The sequence below is a fragment of the Mixophyes fleayi genome, chromosome 1 (assembly GCF_038048845.1).
Source record: "Mixophyes fleayi isolate aMixFle1 chromosome 1, aMixFle1.hap1, whole genome shotgun sequence".
Lineage (NCBI taxonomy): Eukaryota > Metazoa > Chordata > Amphibia > Anura > Limnodynastidae > Mixophyes > Mixophyes fleayi.
Window position 1 is genome coordinate 11,184,666 of NC_134402.1, and position 17,043 is coordinate 11,201,708.

The following is a 17,043-nucleotide window of genomic DNA, read 5'->3' on the forward strand; positions in this document are numbered from 1 at the left end:
GCCGGGGCGTTTCCTGACGCCGCATTTTCTGCTCAGAGTCCTGACGTTGTATATTAATGGGAAGCAGCGTTTCTCTGTCACACTGCAGTGCTTATAGAGAGGGCTGATTATGTGGTATTTGGTAGTTATCCCTATAACTAAGGATGTGTCAGCCGAGGAAGATTGTAGCACAGATTGGAGATCCCGCACACACATGTCCTGTACACTGACTAATAATTGTTGTCTTTCAGAACGGGGAGAAGGTTCTCCCTAAAGATGAGATTGATTGTCCCCCCGGGTGGAAGTGGGAGGACGAAGAGTGGTCAACAGACATTAATCGAGCTGTGGATGAGCAGGGTGAGATCAGATCCTTGTGATATAAAAGGGCTATGCTTGTGTATATATAGTATATATATATATATATATATATAAATATATATATAAATATATATACTGCATATAGTGCCATCGCTGCTTCAGAGGATGGTGTCGGGTTCTGAGGTCCGATGACAGTACCCGATGTCGTCCTCTAGATCAGCTGCTAACTAATATTAATGGTAGAAGAAGGTGACTCCTCGATGTGATCTGTGTCAGCTGTCACTCAGCAGTTACCAGCGACACTGTAGACCAGTGATGTGCAACCGGCGGCTCTTAGAGCCTTCACCTGCAGCTCCTTCCTGCTATATTATCAGATGTGTTTGTTACAGCCTGTAACACGTTTATAAATGTAATTGCTGAAGGGTGTTTCTTTCTTTAATAAAATGTATTGTTTGAACTTTTTACCGAGATTAAGATTAATGTGCGGCCCTTTTGAAGGTCAGAGGGACACCCAATGCGGCCCCTGAAGCATTTTAGGTCGCCCATCACTGATGTAGCAGGAGTAACTTTGTAACAAACAATTACATATTTCCTTTTTTTTTTAACTAGGGAAATTAATTACAAAGTTCAAGGACTTTTTCGTTTTAGCTGATATGTAAAAACTCTTGTCTCTCGTTCCTCTTTTAGCCAGGGGTGCTCAACCTGTAGAACATTGAACATAAGCCGTTGTGGAACTACAAGTTCCAGCACACCCTTCTTGTCAAAGCTTGGACTTGTAGTTCTTCAGCTCCTCGTAGGTAATATAAGCTGCCCCGACTGATTCACCATATCTCTCCGCATTCTGCCCTATCTAGGCTGGGAGTACGGCATTACCATCCCACCCGACCGGAAACCCAAGTCCTGGGTGCCCACGGAGAAGATGTACCACACTAACCGGAGGAGACGCTGGGTCAGGCTGCGCAGAAGGGACCCCAAGCAGATAGAGATCCTGAAAAAGGTGCCAGACCCTCTATTTTTCTTATCATTATTTTATTTACTTTTATAGGAAGAAATAAGTGCTGGTGCTCAGCTAATCTCTGTATCATTGTACGTAACAGGCCCTGCCCACTTGTGGGCCAGAGTTCATCTGGAGGGTACTGCGACACTGCTAGGGCAGTACGACCTGATTTATGTAGATCACAAGGTCTCGGCACTCGGGTTTGCTTAGCAGTTCGGGTTTTCAGAATATCCTTCGCGAGCAGAGGTTGGTCACTAATTCATCTGACTGTTAGGGCCTGAGTAGACCTTGCGCTCATTCTCAACGGGGAGGGCAATAAGCAGCAGTGATAGAGAATGTCTGTTTATTTGTCTAGGTGAAATGTTATCATTTTTATGCCGGGAGCAGCAAGTGGTTCTGTCCAGTCAGCGTTAGTCAGTGACTAACGCGGAGAAACATCTTCCAGAGCCGCACAGATCCCCAGTTCTGTCTGTCAGACCTCAGTCAGTATCTGGTCATCAGTTGGCAGATAGTTATAATGCTGCTCCTTTTATGTCCCCTGTGCTCAGAGCCTGTTGGGGCGACAGTGCAGTCATTTCACCACTAGGGGTCTCTGTTTGACCGCGGGGGCTTCTCACCCAGATTCCCGAAGCAGCTTGAAGCAGTTTCCTCAGCTAATAAAACGACCTATTGAAACCTGAGAGTAAACAAGCGCTGGGCAGCCCAGCGTCTGCCAGATGCACTTTTTATAACCTGTAACGGTGAAGCAGCACAGTGTGCCATAAAATACAGCGTTAGAGAGATCCTTAGACGGGCTACCGCCACTCTCGCTGCACGTGTGCTGTGCCTCGTCCATTGTAAGGCAGAGGGGTCTCTGGTTCCCCCAGACGTCAGCCCAGGGTGCTGGGTACTTACAGCTCTAGCACCAGGTTAGACAAATATTTTATATTCAGACACCCCTAAAACACATTTTCCTTCACAAAGTTATGTCACTGATAATGTGACGGCCTTTTATTGCCTACGGGTGACTTTTAATTGATTGACTTGTACATGTCCTCCTGCAGCGTTTAGTACATACATCGCTACAGCCTCCTGTGCTTCTCAGACACGTCTTTCTATCATCAGTCAGATGTGGCCCTTGGATATGGTGCAGCTCTGCTGTGCTCCCTGCATAGAATACCTTGCGTCCAGCTTTGTGTTGCGTCGGGGCGACGAAAACAAATCGCTCCGCCTGGTGATGTACTGACCTGGCTGGAACATGCAGAGAGGGAATAAAAGAAATGAATGTATTTAGTGAAAGTCGGAGGAAGGAGGGTACACACCAAACTAAAGTCCTGTGTAATCTCTCACAAGTCTCCGCCTCACTAGATATGTTGTTACAGTTTATATATTCAGCAGTTTTATGATTATATAATGAATAAGGTTGAGGTGACTGGAGGTTGCAATCTAAACTACACAGATTATGTCAAGTTGCCGATAGAACAGGCCCTGCCCACTAATGTCACCTGACTCGTTCTTGCTAAATGCAGGGTTAATATATAACACAAGAGTGCGAATAACTACGTGATCTGCGCTCATCAGCTTTTACGCCGTCTCACAACTCCCTGGCGACTCGTAATATGTGTATAATTTATACTAGCTAGTATGGTATAGTGATATCATTTACAGTACTTCGTATATTACACAGAGATAACCGCAGAGCAATAACAGTAACTAGTAACTAAGTTATGACTATTGTTTAAGGTCGTTTGAATGTAAAGTAGTTTGTGTTCAAACGACCCCTTTTTCCAGCACATTATATAGTGCGACTTTAATTGCACCCAAAAACAAATCCTCATTTAAATCCAATTCCAGAAGGTTACACCCCCCCCCCCACACCCACACCCCAGACACACACACACCATCCTGGCTAATGTCCAGTGTTGGTAACGTTCCTCTGTCACCTGTAACTGACCAGATGATTGGCGCGGTAGACGCTGCACGATACCCGTCACCAAGGTGCCCACAGGGTGAGTTGTTTCCAAACAGTTGGGACTTTGGAAGTGGGATTTCCTATAAAAATATTCATTCCAAAGCCTGTTGTGCGGGAAGACAGCCGCATTTACAAAAAAAAAAACAAAAAACGTTTTATTGTTGTGGTTGAAGGTGACGGGGAAAATGGATTTTAGTTCATTAGTTTCCCTCATCATGAGATAATAAAAAATACTCGGTATCAAGACTTTTTAATTATTTTTTATCACACCCAAAAAATGTAAAAATATAAATCTTCACTGTAGGCGAAAAATATCTTTCTTGAAGTTGGAGGAATAACTACGAGTTTTACTTTCACCATCAACTTTCTTAGTTGAAAACAAAATCATTAAAACCGAGGAAGCTCCAGCAACGAAATATCTTTGTAACGGAAATCTCTTTTTTCTACTAGATTTGTGAAAATTTGTTAATGCGCTGATTTCTCGCTATCTTGTGTGACTTTATCATGAGATGCGTCCGTTAAAGTCAGGATTATACCCAATAATCCCCATTTTATTTACTCCATGCTGGACGCATTTCCCTAATCTCCTATTGGTTGCCTCGGTCCCCAGCAGTGAATAACATAAGACTTGTTACCATTACATACAGTTTGGTTTCCATAAGCCTCATTTCGATAACACCGCTAACGTGATTCTCTTCCCTCTCCCGCAGCACAAGCCGGACGAATTTGAGAGCGAGGGCTGGGAATACGCCTCTCTTTTCGGATGGAGGTTTCACCTGAAGTATCGCAAGACGGACAGCTTCCGGAGGCGGCGATGGAGGCGGAGGATGGAGCCCCTCCAGCAGACGGGGGCCGCAGCGGTTTTCGCCTTAGAGGGAGCGCTGGTAAGTGGTCTGTGTATGATCAGCATGAGGTATGTAGACACGTTATCTCTACCTATTGCAGTCGGCTCCACGGATACAATTTATATTTAGGTGTCTCCGAAGTCTGGCTTGAAAGGATTGCCTTTTATTGTATACTGCAGTAATCTACTCAACCTAATACTTATCTGTAAATATCTCTGCCAGGATTTATCATGGACGCCTCTCTTAATGGAGACTTTAAGTTGCCCTTATTATATTACACTTTAGAGGGGCAGGTACATGTGAAATATCTACCTGCTACCATCCCCTCCGTCCTGCTCCTAGTGGATTACTGTCACAACTAGGAGTAGATTACCTGCTAACGTTGGCACAACTCGAGAGGAAGGTGCGGAATCTAACGTGCCCCTGGTTTTCACTAAGAACCCCCGCAAGGAGGTGTGGGCTCCGCTGCAGGAGACATGCAGGTCGCGGTCCTTCCCCAAGTCGTATAGCGAGGCACAGAACGAGAGTAGTCTGATGAGCCGGTTCGGTAATGTGCTGGCAACGAGGTACAAGGGGAGAATCCAGAAGAGGGGTCAGACAAGCCGGGTAGGTAACAATCAGGAGCAACAATAGACTAGGGAGATCCAAAAGAGTAATTAATCAATCCAGGTAGTAAGGGCACAGGAATATCAGAGGTAGTCAGGTAAGCCAAAATACACAGAAACACTGGAGCAGCGAGGAAGACATAATACTCTGGCACAGGAGGGAGGACAGGAACTGTCTTATAAACTGTAAGCAGCCAATGAGGAGGAGAGAGGCGGGCACCACCAGAGGTTAGATTAGCGTCCCGTTGCAACGGGACGCATGTGTGCAGAAGCCCCGGCAGTCCGGCCAGGAGTCTCGCGTCTGGTTGCCTGGCAACCAGACTCGCAAAGAGAGAAGCAGCGGGACGGCGCCTGACAATTACCGTCTCCCTCTAGAGTGTAAAATCTCACGGCTAAAGGCTCTCTCTACCCTATGTCTCATGTCTGCCCCTCTACGTCATCCGCGTATGTCCTTGCGCTGTGCCGCGGAGTCATCTCATTATAGTACAGGGTGGAAGAGCTTTACATATATATATATATATATATATATATATATATATATTACTAATACAGAGCTAGACGAGCAATAACAATTTGAGAACACAATGTCTGACAAATACAGACAATGAAGCGGAAGGGGGGAGAACCTTGTTCAACAGAGCTTACACTCTAGATGCAGATGATCTAAATGAGACATAAGGTAGCAGTGCTTGTTTTGTATATTGGGGCAATCTACTAAGGGCTGTAGCTCCAGAGTATTTCTAACGATTGGTAATCGTGGTTTCTGGGAACACTTAAACCTTAGAAGGTTTCAGATATAACCCCAAGACAGTGGACCTGTGGGTTGGGAGGGATGATAGAGGTCCTCACACAAAAAGAGATTTCAGGTCTGGGGTGATAAAGGAAGCAGGGAACGCGAAGAGTTCAGGGCGGACAGATTAAGTTACAGGCAGCGAGAGGACACGTCAGTGGAAACAGCTGAGAGGCCGGTCTTAGAAGACCAGGAGATAGAAGGAGATGTAAAGATTTGTTCCACTGTTACAGAGATAATGCTGGAAATCAATCTTCCCAATGGTGTCTCAGAGGTGAGAAGAGGTCTCGGTGCTGAATGTTGGGGTCCTCGAGCTGCTAGAGAGGGGGAAGCAGGTACAAGGACAGTCAGAGAGATCCGGTGAGAACCAGGAGAGGACAGTCAGCTTTCAGCCTAAGAGGATTTGTATGAGGGGGGATTATTATTATTATTATTAATAATAATATTATTATTGTTATTATTATTGTTATTATTAGCCATTATTTATAGGGAGCCACATAATTTCTGCAGCACCGTACAGAAACAGACATAACACCGTACAGGGTAAAACAGTACCGAACATTAAACAAATACTACCAGGACTTCAAACACTCCACACATAACTTGTATAGTGACGTAGGAGCAGAAGAATAAGTAGAGAAACAAGAGGGAAGAGGACCCTGCTCACATCCTAGAGGGAGGGCAAACAGACAGGAGGCACAAAGGGAGTTAGAGCAGGGGATCGAGTGCAAGAGAGGGGGAGAGAGAGGGTGAGGTATTTAAGTATAGATAGAAGATTAGGTGGATGGCTGGTAGGCTTTGAGGAAAAGATGAGTTTTGAGTGCCCGCTTGAAGGAGCACAAATTAGGGGACAGTCGGATGGAGCGAGGGAGGTTGTTCCAGTGGGGGGTGGCAGCCCGGGAGAGTCTTGGATTCTGGAGTGGGAAGAGGTGATCAGGGTGGAGGAGAGGTGACGGTCATTGGCGGATTGCAGGGAACAGGATGGAGTGTGATTGGAGAGGAGGTTAGAGATATAAGGGGCAGTGGAGTGGGAGAGGCCTTATAGGTGAGGGTGAGGAGTTTGAAGAGGATTCTGTAGGGAAGGGGAGCCAGAGCCAGCGTAGGGCAAGTCAGAGAGGGGAGGCAGAAGAGGAGCGGCGTGAAAAGAAGATGAGTCTCGCAGCCACGTTAAGTATAGACCTGAGGGGAGCGAGGTGTGAGAGAGGGGAAGGCCTGAAATAAGAAGGTTACAGTAGTCAATACGGGAAATGATGAGAGCATGGATGATGGTTTTGGTGGCATTCTGGGATAATCAACCGTACGGAAGACAGCAGATAGATCCAGATGACCAATGAGCAATGACCATTAGACGTAGGGGGCAGTGGTATTAAAACCTGAAAGGTCCTCTTTAATTCTCCAGCGCAGTGTAAAATGCTGGTGCTGGATAATTGTTATAATAAAATTTCTTGATTTTACAATATATTATATCTGGATACATATTTGTGAGAACAGCTCAGCTGTAATAGACTATGATAATACCTGGGACATATCGCACTCGTCCTGTCCTCGGTGTGAAGCATATAGTCTCCTTCCATCCCCTGTGCGTTTACCAAGCTGCAGTACAGCTCCAGTTAGAGGACTTTGGGTCTATCGTCTTAACCTGTCTCCGTGATTCATGCCAAATCTGGCGATTGCTTAATATGTGTTCCGGGAAAAGGTCACCTCACGTAACTCTGCAGGAAGGCTGGGATTTGCCCGCGGTCTGGCTTGTAACTAAAAATAAATATATTCTTTCCCTTCCATTGCTAGTGATCCCGGCTCTGTAGCATATCCCTTTTCCCGCAGTGACGCTCACAGAAGCTGTTCCGGAAATTGGCTTTGAGATAGGATCTCAGTTACATTCAGAACCTATAATGTATTCTCTGTTGTAATCTCACGTCAGTATTATTGGGTTAGTACAGGACAAAAATAACTTCTTGTTTGCAGCCCAACAATTTACACCCCAATACTGAAGTTCACAGATATGAAGCATTAGCATAATATACAAAGTTCAGTGTTTCCCTTGTATTCCATAGCTAATAAAAAGTAAACATTAATAAAATATAACTTACACACACAGACAACCACTGCACTCCATCACTAGCCTCACTCTGTGATTCTACATTCTGTATAGCATGTCTGTCACTCACACTGTGCCTGCTCAGTAACAAAAACACACACCCCTAACAACTGTGTACCAGTTGCGGGAATCTGCCCAACCCAGATTCGTCCATCACTGCCAGATGGTGAAGTGTTTCCACTGCTCCAGAGTATAGTGGCAGTGTGCTTTACACAACGCCAGTCTACGTTGGCATTGTGCGCGGCGATCCGAGCTTATGTGCGGCTGCTTGGCCAAAGTAACTCAGTCCATGAAGCTCCCCATGTTCAGTTCTTGTCCTGACGTTGCTTCCAGAGACAATTTGGAACTCAATAGTTAGTGCTGCAACAGAGGACAGAATATTGCACTGCAGGACCCAACGGCACTGTTTTGTGAACTTGAGAGGTATCCTAGGACAGCACCGCGTTAAAACTCACTGAGGTCTTCAGTTTGACCCATTCTACTGCTAATGTTATGGAGATTGCTGGCTGTATGTTTGATGTACCTGTTATCAACACGTCTGGCTGATATGGTCAAACACACTAATTAGAAGGGGTATATATATAGCTATGGCCATGTATTGTGTGTATAATATATACACTATATAGACAAAAGTATTCGGACCCCAACAGGAACTGTAATGACATTGTGTCCGAATACATATACTTTAATATGGAGTTGGTCCCCCTTTTGCAGTGATAACAGCTTCCACACTTCTTGGAAGGCTTTCCACAGGATGCTGGAGTGTTTCTGTGTGAATTTGTGCCCATTCATTCTGTAGAGCATTTATGAGGTCAGGAACTGATGGTGGACGTGAAGGCCTAGCTCGCAATCTCCGTCCCAGTTCATCCCAAAGGTGTTCACTGGGGTTGAGGTCAGGGCTCTGTGCGGACCAGTCAAGTTCTTCCACACCGAACTCATCAAACCATGTCTTTGTAGTCCTTGCTTTGTGCACTGGGACACAGTCATGTTGGAATTGAAAAGTGCCTTCCCTAAACTGTTGCCACAAAGTTGGAAGCGTAGCATTGTCCAAAATGACTTGGTATGCTGAAGCATTAAGATTGCCCTTCACTGGAGAGAAGGGGCCTAGTCCAAACCCTGAAAAACAGCCCCAAAACATTATCCCTCCTCCACCAAACTTCACAGTTGACATAATGCAGTCAGACAGGTAACGTTCTCTCGGCATCCTCCAAACCCAGACTCACCCATCTGACTGCTAAACAGAGAAGCGTGATTCATCACTCCACAGAACACATTTACACTGCTCCACAATCCAGTGTCGGTGTGCCTTACACCACTCCATCCGACGCTTGGCATTGGTCTTGGTGATGTCAGGCTGCATGCAGCTGCTCGGCCATGGAAACCCATTCCACTAAGCTCCTGTCGCACAGTATTTGTGCTTACATTAATGCCAGTGGAAGTTCGGAACTTTTCAGCTATGGAATCAGCAGAGCGTTGGTGACTTTTACGCACCATGAGCCTTAGCAGTCGCTGACCCTGCTCTGTGATTTTACAAGGTCTTTTATATCTGCTGCTGTTCCTAAATGCTTCCACTTTCTAATAATATGACTTACAGTTGACCGTGAAATATTCAGCAGGGATGAAACCTCATGCAAAGGTGGCATCTATCACAGTACCGCGCTTGAAGTCACAGAGCTCTTCAGAACGACCCATTTTGTATCACAAATGTTTGCAAATGGAGATTACATGGCTAGGTGCTGGATGTTATACACCACTGGCAACGGGTCTGATTGAAACACCTCAATTCAATAATTAACCGGTGTGGCCAAATACTTTTATCCATATAATGTATCTATATATGTTTCCCATAATGTTCTGCAGACGCAGCATTTCTCTCATTAATCTCTGACCAGTGTCCTGATTTTTTATGCCCTCCATTGTTACCAGTGACATTACGACGTACATGGGGCCTTTGCCTCTTACACGCTGGTTCCCGCTGGATAATATGGCAGCAGAGGGTTAAATTCATAGCCCATGTCCCGTCTAACACAGAAAATCAGGTTTGTTTGAACTGCCCAGTAATTGTCCTGTTTGTTTTAATGTAATTTCCAGCAAACCTTCCGTGAGCAATTTCCCACCCCCTGTGCCGTTCCCTGACTTATTGCTATTTTTAAAGACCATTTACTGGGGAACATTAGAGATATACAGGCTGACATTAAAGGCAGGATCTCCAACAATATACAAACCCTGTAAAGCTGCCAGTCCGCAGCCAATCACCGTCATTAGCTTCTGACCCAGCTTAGTAAACCGTGCCGTGCGGGGGGAATGATTCAGTTTGGAATCTCCCAGCTCACCGGGCACGTAGGGGTCCTCCTGATTATGGATGTGTCACATTTCCTAATTTGCTTACATTGGACAGGTCTGCAGGCCCATGATCCTCTCTGCTTGGCCTAACTCTTTATACCTTTCTCTCGTTTGTTGAACGGTGAACTTTTAACACCGCCTGCAGTTAAACAAATCAGGGACTGTGTGTAGTATATTACAGGCATAATAGCACTAAATGACCCGTGAATTCTTCCTCCTCTTCCCTCTTAATGACTTACAGTGTATGGGCTAGGCTCCCACGGCCACACACATGCCATTATGGGCCGGGGACGGATCAAACGCTGCATTGTAAAGCGAATGTTAGCAGCCCTTGCTTGTGGCTTTTTGGCATGGTACCTGTAGCATTAGTACTCTCTGCGGAGTCGTCACATGCTCAGGAATATAGCTACCTCTGTGCTGCGTTGACTCATTTTCCTATGATAGCTCTGCAGGAGGAGGCAGCATTATTGGCCCCAGGGCCGGGTGCTCGGAGAGGTCACGGATGTCTCTCACGTTCTTATTTTGTTCTTTTTTTATGCGTTATGTCACAATATATGTTTCTTCCCCTCTTGCTGTATTCCCGCTGCACTGCGTCCCTTTGTAAACGACATCCTTCACCTTCCAACGTTTGGTAGAATTCTGTTGGAAAACCTTCACTGTATGGATAAGAGGATGTCGGAGGCAATTTCCTCTTTGGGGGGGGGGGGGTCGCACCTAGAAAAGGTGAACTAAAATTAGGTTGTCTGTGAACCCGGGGTCTTCTCTGAGGGGTATGAAGGTGGGGAAACTGTAGAACCATCACAAATCGTGGGACTTATGAGCTTTCGAGAAATGTAGTTAGGAAGTTTCCGACACCTATCACCCTGCTTCAAAGGGTCTGTGTACTGAAGAATAGTATCCTGACCTGTTGGTCGATATTTCAGAAGAAAGTCCTTTGTTCCCGTAAGAAAGACTTGCCCATATCTGGTGCCTCACCATGTGGGAGGGTACACTCTGTCCGAACCAACCACTTCTTCAGCATGTAACCTTCCCAATGGGCGATGATAGACAACCTCTAGCGTGGACCTTCCAGGTGGTCACCTCCTGTAGAGCTGATCCCTCGTTCTTCCGCAAAGAGAGTGGAAATCTTATGAGGCATTTGTCAATACTCTGGAAGGATGAGAGAATTATGTCCATTATATCCATTGTCTATGTAGTATGACCGGGAAGGGGGGCCTGGTACTATCTCCTGGAGTAGATGGTGTTTATAACAGCCGAGAGATTTCCTTTCTTTCCTGATAAGCCTTTATCAGCTATCTATTTAAGAGCCAAACATTCCAAGCCAGTCGTTTTCAGATTAGTGCTAGCCATTTAACCTAGTGATATACAAGTAGCAGAATATACCAGTTAGGGGTATATTTACTAAACTGCGGGTTTGAAAAAGTGGAGATGTTGCCTATAGCAACCAATCAGATTCTGGCTGTCATTTTGTAGAGTGCACTAAATAAATGATAACTAGAATCTACAAACCCAGTATAGTTAAATTCCATAAGTTTACTAGTTTTTTAGGACAACGCATCTGACAATGAATGGTATTGTTTCTAATGGCGGTCTGGCCACTGGAGTTTAGGTGTGTTGCGTTAGCGATGTGGTGAGTTTTCCTATATTTTCTTGTATTTAGCGCAAGTTAAACCCATTAAGGTCAATGGAGCGACCACCAGACTGGAAATGAAAGCGCTGGTTAGCACATGTTAAACGCCAGCTGGGTATTTGGCCTTGATGTGTTTAAAATGCGTAGAACAACAGATTATTATTATTATCATTTATTTGTTAGCCGCCACAAGGTTTTCGCAGCGCCTTACATAATACGAACAGTAGACCATACAAGGTAAAACATTACAGAACAATAAACACAAAGTACCAATGCTTCAGAAACTGCGGGCAGACATATGGAGTGAGGGCGGAGCAGAAGAACCGGTATGGAGACAGGAGGGGAGAGGGGCCCTGCTCATACGAGCTTACATCCTAAGGGAGGATTAGCAGTAAGAATCACTCTGTCAGTCTCTACACTGGTTGCCTGTTTTCTACAGAATCCAGTATAAAATACTTTTACTAACCTACAAGGCCATCAACAAAGCTGCACAAACATACATCTCCTCTCTTGTGTCAAAATATCTCCCAACTCGGCAACTTCGTTCTGCACAAGGACTTTTTTCGGGCTACACCCACTCTATGGAATTCTCTCCCTCTCACAATAAGACTCTCCTTTGGTCTTCAAACCTTCAAGCGTTTTCTGAAAACCCACCTCTTCAGGCAAGCTTATAATATTCCTTAACCACCCTCTTAACTTCACTAGATTACCCTATGACCACCTGTTACACAATTTCACACAAGACAACTACCCCATGACCAACAATGTTGTGTGACAGGATCATTTAGCTTACAAATCACTTTTACCTTTGCAGCCTGGCTGGGCCGAAATGCAAAATGTAGACTTAACCTCATGTATCAAACTCCCATTGTCCCATAGATTGTAAGCTTGCGACCAGGGCCTTCTCAGCTCTTTGTCTGTTTTATCCAGTTTGTTTATTACTGTATTTGTCCTCAATTGTAAAGCGCTACGGAATATGTTGCCGCTATATAAATACATGATGATGATGATGATGGAGGTATTGTTTCTAGAGGTATCATTCAGCTGGAACCTTTTACCGGTATAAACGGGTGTTATTGTGCTTTCAGGGCGGAGTTACAGACGACAAAAGCGATGACGGGAAGAACATGTGTACTCTGAGCTTGGGAGTAAACAGACCTACAATATCCTGCATCTTTGATTGTGAGTAATCCCATCTGGTGAGGTCCTTATACAAAGTAATATTGTGTATTTATCACACACACGTCTTATTTATTAGAGATTGTAACTGTTTAATATCAGCCAATCAGACACTAGCTGCCATTGCCTCACTCATACTAGATCAATGCAAGCTTAGTGCTGATTGGTGGTTAGGGGTTACTCCACTTATTAACCCTTTGCTGTCCTGTGATTTTATTTTATCTCTTAGATGGGAATCTTTATCACCTGCGTTGCTACCTCTATCAAGCCCGGAACCTGATCCCGATGGACAAGGACAGTTTTTCTGGTACGATGGCTGTCAGGTCTATATGTTGTGCCGCTGTCGAACAAGGACATACGATGGTGACGAAGAAGGGGCGGACATGAGACAGTGGGTAGAGGGCTCTGCTCATAAGAGCTTACAATCTAGAGGATCTAAAACAAACATTTGAGACAAAAAAAAAACAGGATACAATAGGTGACCACTGATCTGCCCTTATCACCCTGGCCCTAGATATTATAGCCACACCCACAATCCATCAGACCACACCCACTTGCTTCTGAGTAAACGGGATTATTGGCTTGTAGGTTGACAGTTCTCCCTAATATGTTCCCTTATGCAGAGTGCAGTCCTCATATTTGCATTTGATTTTTAAAGTCTCTCCTTGATCGGAGGCCGCCCGGTAAAACTGTGTTTTACACTAACACAGTGCAGTAGGCACTGTGTAAATAGCCCATTATCTCATACATGACAGGTTCTCTTTACAGGGAAATCTTATCCATTTTTAACCTTCCAAAAAGGAAAAGTGGAGATGTTGCCCACAGCCACCAATCAGAGTCTAGTTGTCATTTATCTACTACATTCTGGAAAATGATAGCTAGAATCTGATTGGTTGCTATGGGCAACATTATTTTTGTAATAATTTGTCAAATAGTTTTGTTCCGAATTCCAAAACAGGTTTCAGCAACATTGTCAGATCGATGAGCTGGACGCAAAACACTGATATTTGTAGAATATATATTTCCATATGGGGATATACATTTTCAGCACAACAGCTTGACAGGTCACAGGAATGTATGGATAGACATACAGCAAGCGTTATATGCGGGAACTGCGGTTTAGTTGTTGTATTTACACTTGTTTGTGAAATATAATCCTTTCATTCTGGTTGTATTGTTACAATATTTTCATAGTTGTGTGGCACAAATGATTGTGCGACATCTGTGTCAGCATTTGTGTCATACAACCAAACAGACTGAGGACGCCACTGTTGCTCCACAATGCGGCAATCTGTAGCTGTGGAACTACAACTTCCAGCATGCCCTACCGGCCTGTGTAACTGCCTGTACATTGCTCTGGATTCTCTCAGGTTGATCCCATATATTGTCACTGGAAATCTCTATGAAAACGTCCCTGTGACTTTAATACGTAACCAGGGTAGTCTTTGAAATCCCAGCATCCCTCGGCTGACTGGCAGGTCATGCTGAGACTTGTAGTTCCACAGCAGTACGAGAGCCAGAGATCGGCTACCTCTGCTCTGAAGCCTACTGGCAGTGTATATGTTCTGCGGGTGTCTGGATGGTTTTCAGTTCTGTATTTACAAGTTTCAGGTGTCATCGAGGGGAAACTTTTTTTTTTTTTGATGTCTCCTGAAGTCAGGTTTAAAGTTAGGAAAACTCTTTTCGGATTCCATGCACAGTCATTCCAGACCCTTCAGTGTTTCCATCTGCCCTGCCCCCCCCCTCCTCCCCCTTCCCCCCCGCCCCACACGCATCTGACTCCCACTACCCGCTCTGAGCCGTTCAAAGAGCCCCCTTCATATCATGTTTATTGTGAATGAAAGAATTGATTGAGACGGCTGGAAAGGAAAACACCTGACTCTACTAAAACCCCATAAAAAGCGCTTTATTATTTATTTTCACTTTGCAAACACTAAATTAACGCAATTCATACACCCTGGAAAATTCATACAGCGCGTTTTTAAAAAACCAGGTATGTTTTCTCGGACTGAGACCAAATTTCCAGAATTTATAGTGGAATTAAAAAAAGCCTGCATCCTACCATTACACAATTCTGTGACATAAAACTGTCTCTAGAGCGATAAATCCACTGCAAGGTGAAATCGGGGGGTTAGGTGAGTCGGGGAGCCGCGCGTTTGTACGGGACTCCGGGCTTATCGCAATTTGTTATACGATTCGTGTAATAGGTTTGAGCGTTGGAGCGACGGACCCTTAGACGGAGCTCCACAAATCACAGGAACCAGGGAATAAATCCCTGGTTTTATTAGTGGAAAGTAATGTCCGGAGAATGAGGCACTGGTCTCGGGGGACTCAGCGAGTAAGAGCTCTGTGTGTGCAGACTGTGCCGTCTACACACTGCATTAATACGCACTGGGCACCTCTGGTGCACCTGTTGGAGAATTAGCAGCTAACCTGTCAACAGTCACTTACGTTTTGTGTGATGGCTCATACATTAAATCTAGCAGCAGTATTGAAACCTGGTGCCGAGCTAAACAAGGTCAGCGGAGCGAGGGCGATATTACAGACGCTGCTGCGTCGCGTCCCCCTATTGCGTTCTGATTCAGGGTTTTACTGACAGTGTGATGTAAATGGGAATGACTGACATTATTATTAGCACGTTATTTGTGTAAGTGTAAAGTGCATGATAAAGGGAGAAACAGGAGGACTCCGAGAGCTGGGAGTGACGACACAGGGATTAAATCTGGTTTTCTGAGAGGTGTGACGAATGCTACAAGCAGTGTAGCTGTGTGAGGAAGGTCTTATACCGTTACACATTTCTCACCGATGGATACATTTTATTATTTTGTCTGTGGTTGGCACTCATGAAGTCGAGTTTATTTATTAACCAGTGGTACGTACCCCCAGAGATACCTCGGACAGAATCATTGGCTGTTTACTGCGTTATGACAGAACTGTATCATACATAGGTCACATAGGAGGAGTATAACGAGGGCTACTGGAGAATCGTTTGCAGATCGAAGAGGGTACAGGGCTACAAAGGGTATATGACGTTTTTGGAAATACACTTATTTCCTGCAGTAATCTCTATCACCTATTTGTGCCTGTTTTTCCATTTATGGAAAGCCTGAGGCGTATTCTGTCTCCACCAAGTGCAAGGAGGACAGTGCCGGCTTTTTGGCTGGAATTTAAAAACAATATGTACTTATCAGCCAAAGGCCAGGGCAATTAATGTACCTCAAGAAGATCCGTGTACGTGTGAAATGGTGTCTTACACTGCATGGGGCTGTACACCACCCGAAGCCCACTGCCGGGCCATGGTGCTGCCTCGCCACCGTGGGTACAGGCAGGTCTTACCAGGAATGTAACAAGCCAAATATAACAACGGGCGGATTCAGAGTGGGGCGTAAGCCAGTTAGCGTTATCGTATCCTGCATGAAGTCACTGTGCGCACTATGCAGACTTGTGTGACTCGCCTGCCCCTGGAGAGGCAGGACGGGGAAGGGAAGGCGAGGACATTAAATTAGTGTTTACACAAATGTGGCTCATGCAGACCTGAAGAAATACACATATACACATCTTAGAAGGTGTATGTTTTACACCTAGAGGGCAGGTGCAAGTGCTCGCTGATGATGATCACTTATCATAAATCAGGTACAAGTGCTCGCTGATGATGATGACTTATCATAAATCAGGTGCAAGTGCTCGCTGATGATGATGACTTATCATAAATCAGGTGCAAGTGCTCGCTGATGATGATGACTTATCATAAATCAGGTGCAAGTGCTCGCTGATGATGATGACTTATCATAAATCAGGCACAAGTGCTCGGTGATGATGATGACTTATCATAAACCAGGTGCAAGTACTCACTGATGATGATGACTTATCATAAACCAGGTACAAGTGCTCGGTGATGATGATGGCTTATCATAAACCAGGTGCAAGTACTCACTGATGATGATGACTTATCATAAACCAGGTACAAGTGCTCGGTGATGATGATGACTTATCATAAACCAGGTGCAAGTACTCACTGATGATGATGATGACATCATAAACCAGGCACATATGCTGCTAATGTGGAGGCAGACACACCTTCGGATATTTACGGATCTGCATATGGGTGGAAATACAATTGTTTTCTGTGCTCTTTTTTAGGAGTAAGTTACTCACATTTTTCTTCAAACTCAGACCCTATGGGCCCTATTCATCATCATCATCATCATCACCATTTATTTATATAGCGGCTCTGATTCCGCAGCGCTGTACAGAGAACTCACTCACATCAGTCCCTGCCCCATTGGGGCTTACAGTCTAAATTCCCTA

At 44.9% G+C, this 17,043-nt stretch overlaps 1 protein-coding gene across 7 annotated transcripts in view; it reads left to right on the plus strand.

Moving 5' to 3' along the window:
- DYSF (dysferlin) overlaps positions 1 to 17,043 on the plus strand; it is a 253,752-nt gene that overhangs the window by 138,064 nt on the left and 98,645 nt on the right. For all 7 annotated transcript variants that reach the window (XM_075188311.1, XM_075188613.1, XM_075188225.1 and 4 more), the window contains 5 exons: positions 231 to 336; positions 1,152 to 1,294; positions 3,956 to 4,129; positions 12,645 to 12,738; positions 12,965 to 13,042. In XM_075188311.1, the coding sequence (XP_075044412.1) occupies positions 231 to 336; positions 1,152 to 1,294; positions 3,956 to 4,129; positions 12,645 to 12,738; positions 12,965 to 13,042 (595 nt within the window). The remainder of the gene's footprint in view (positions 1 to 230; positions 337 to 1,151; positions 1,295 to 3,955; positions 4,130 to 12,644; positions 12,739 to 12,964; positions 13,043 to 17,043) is intronic.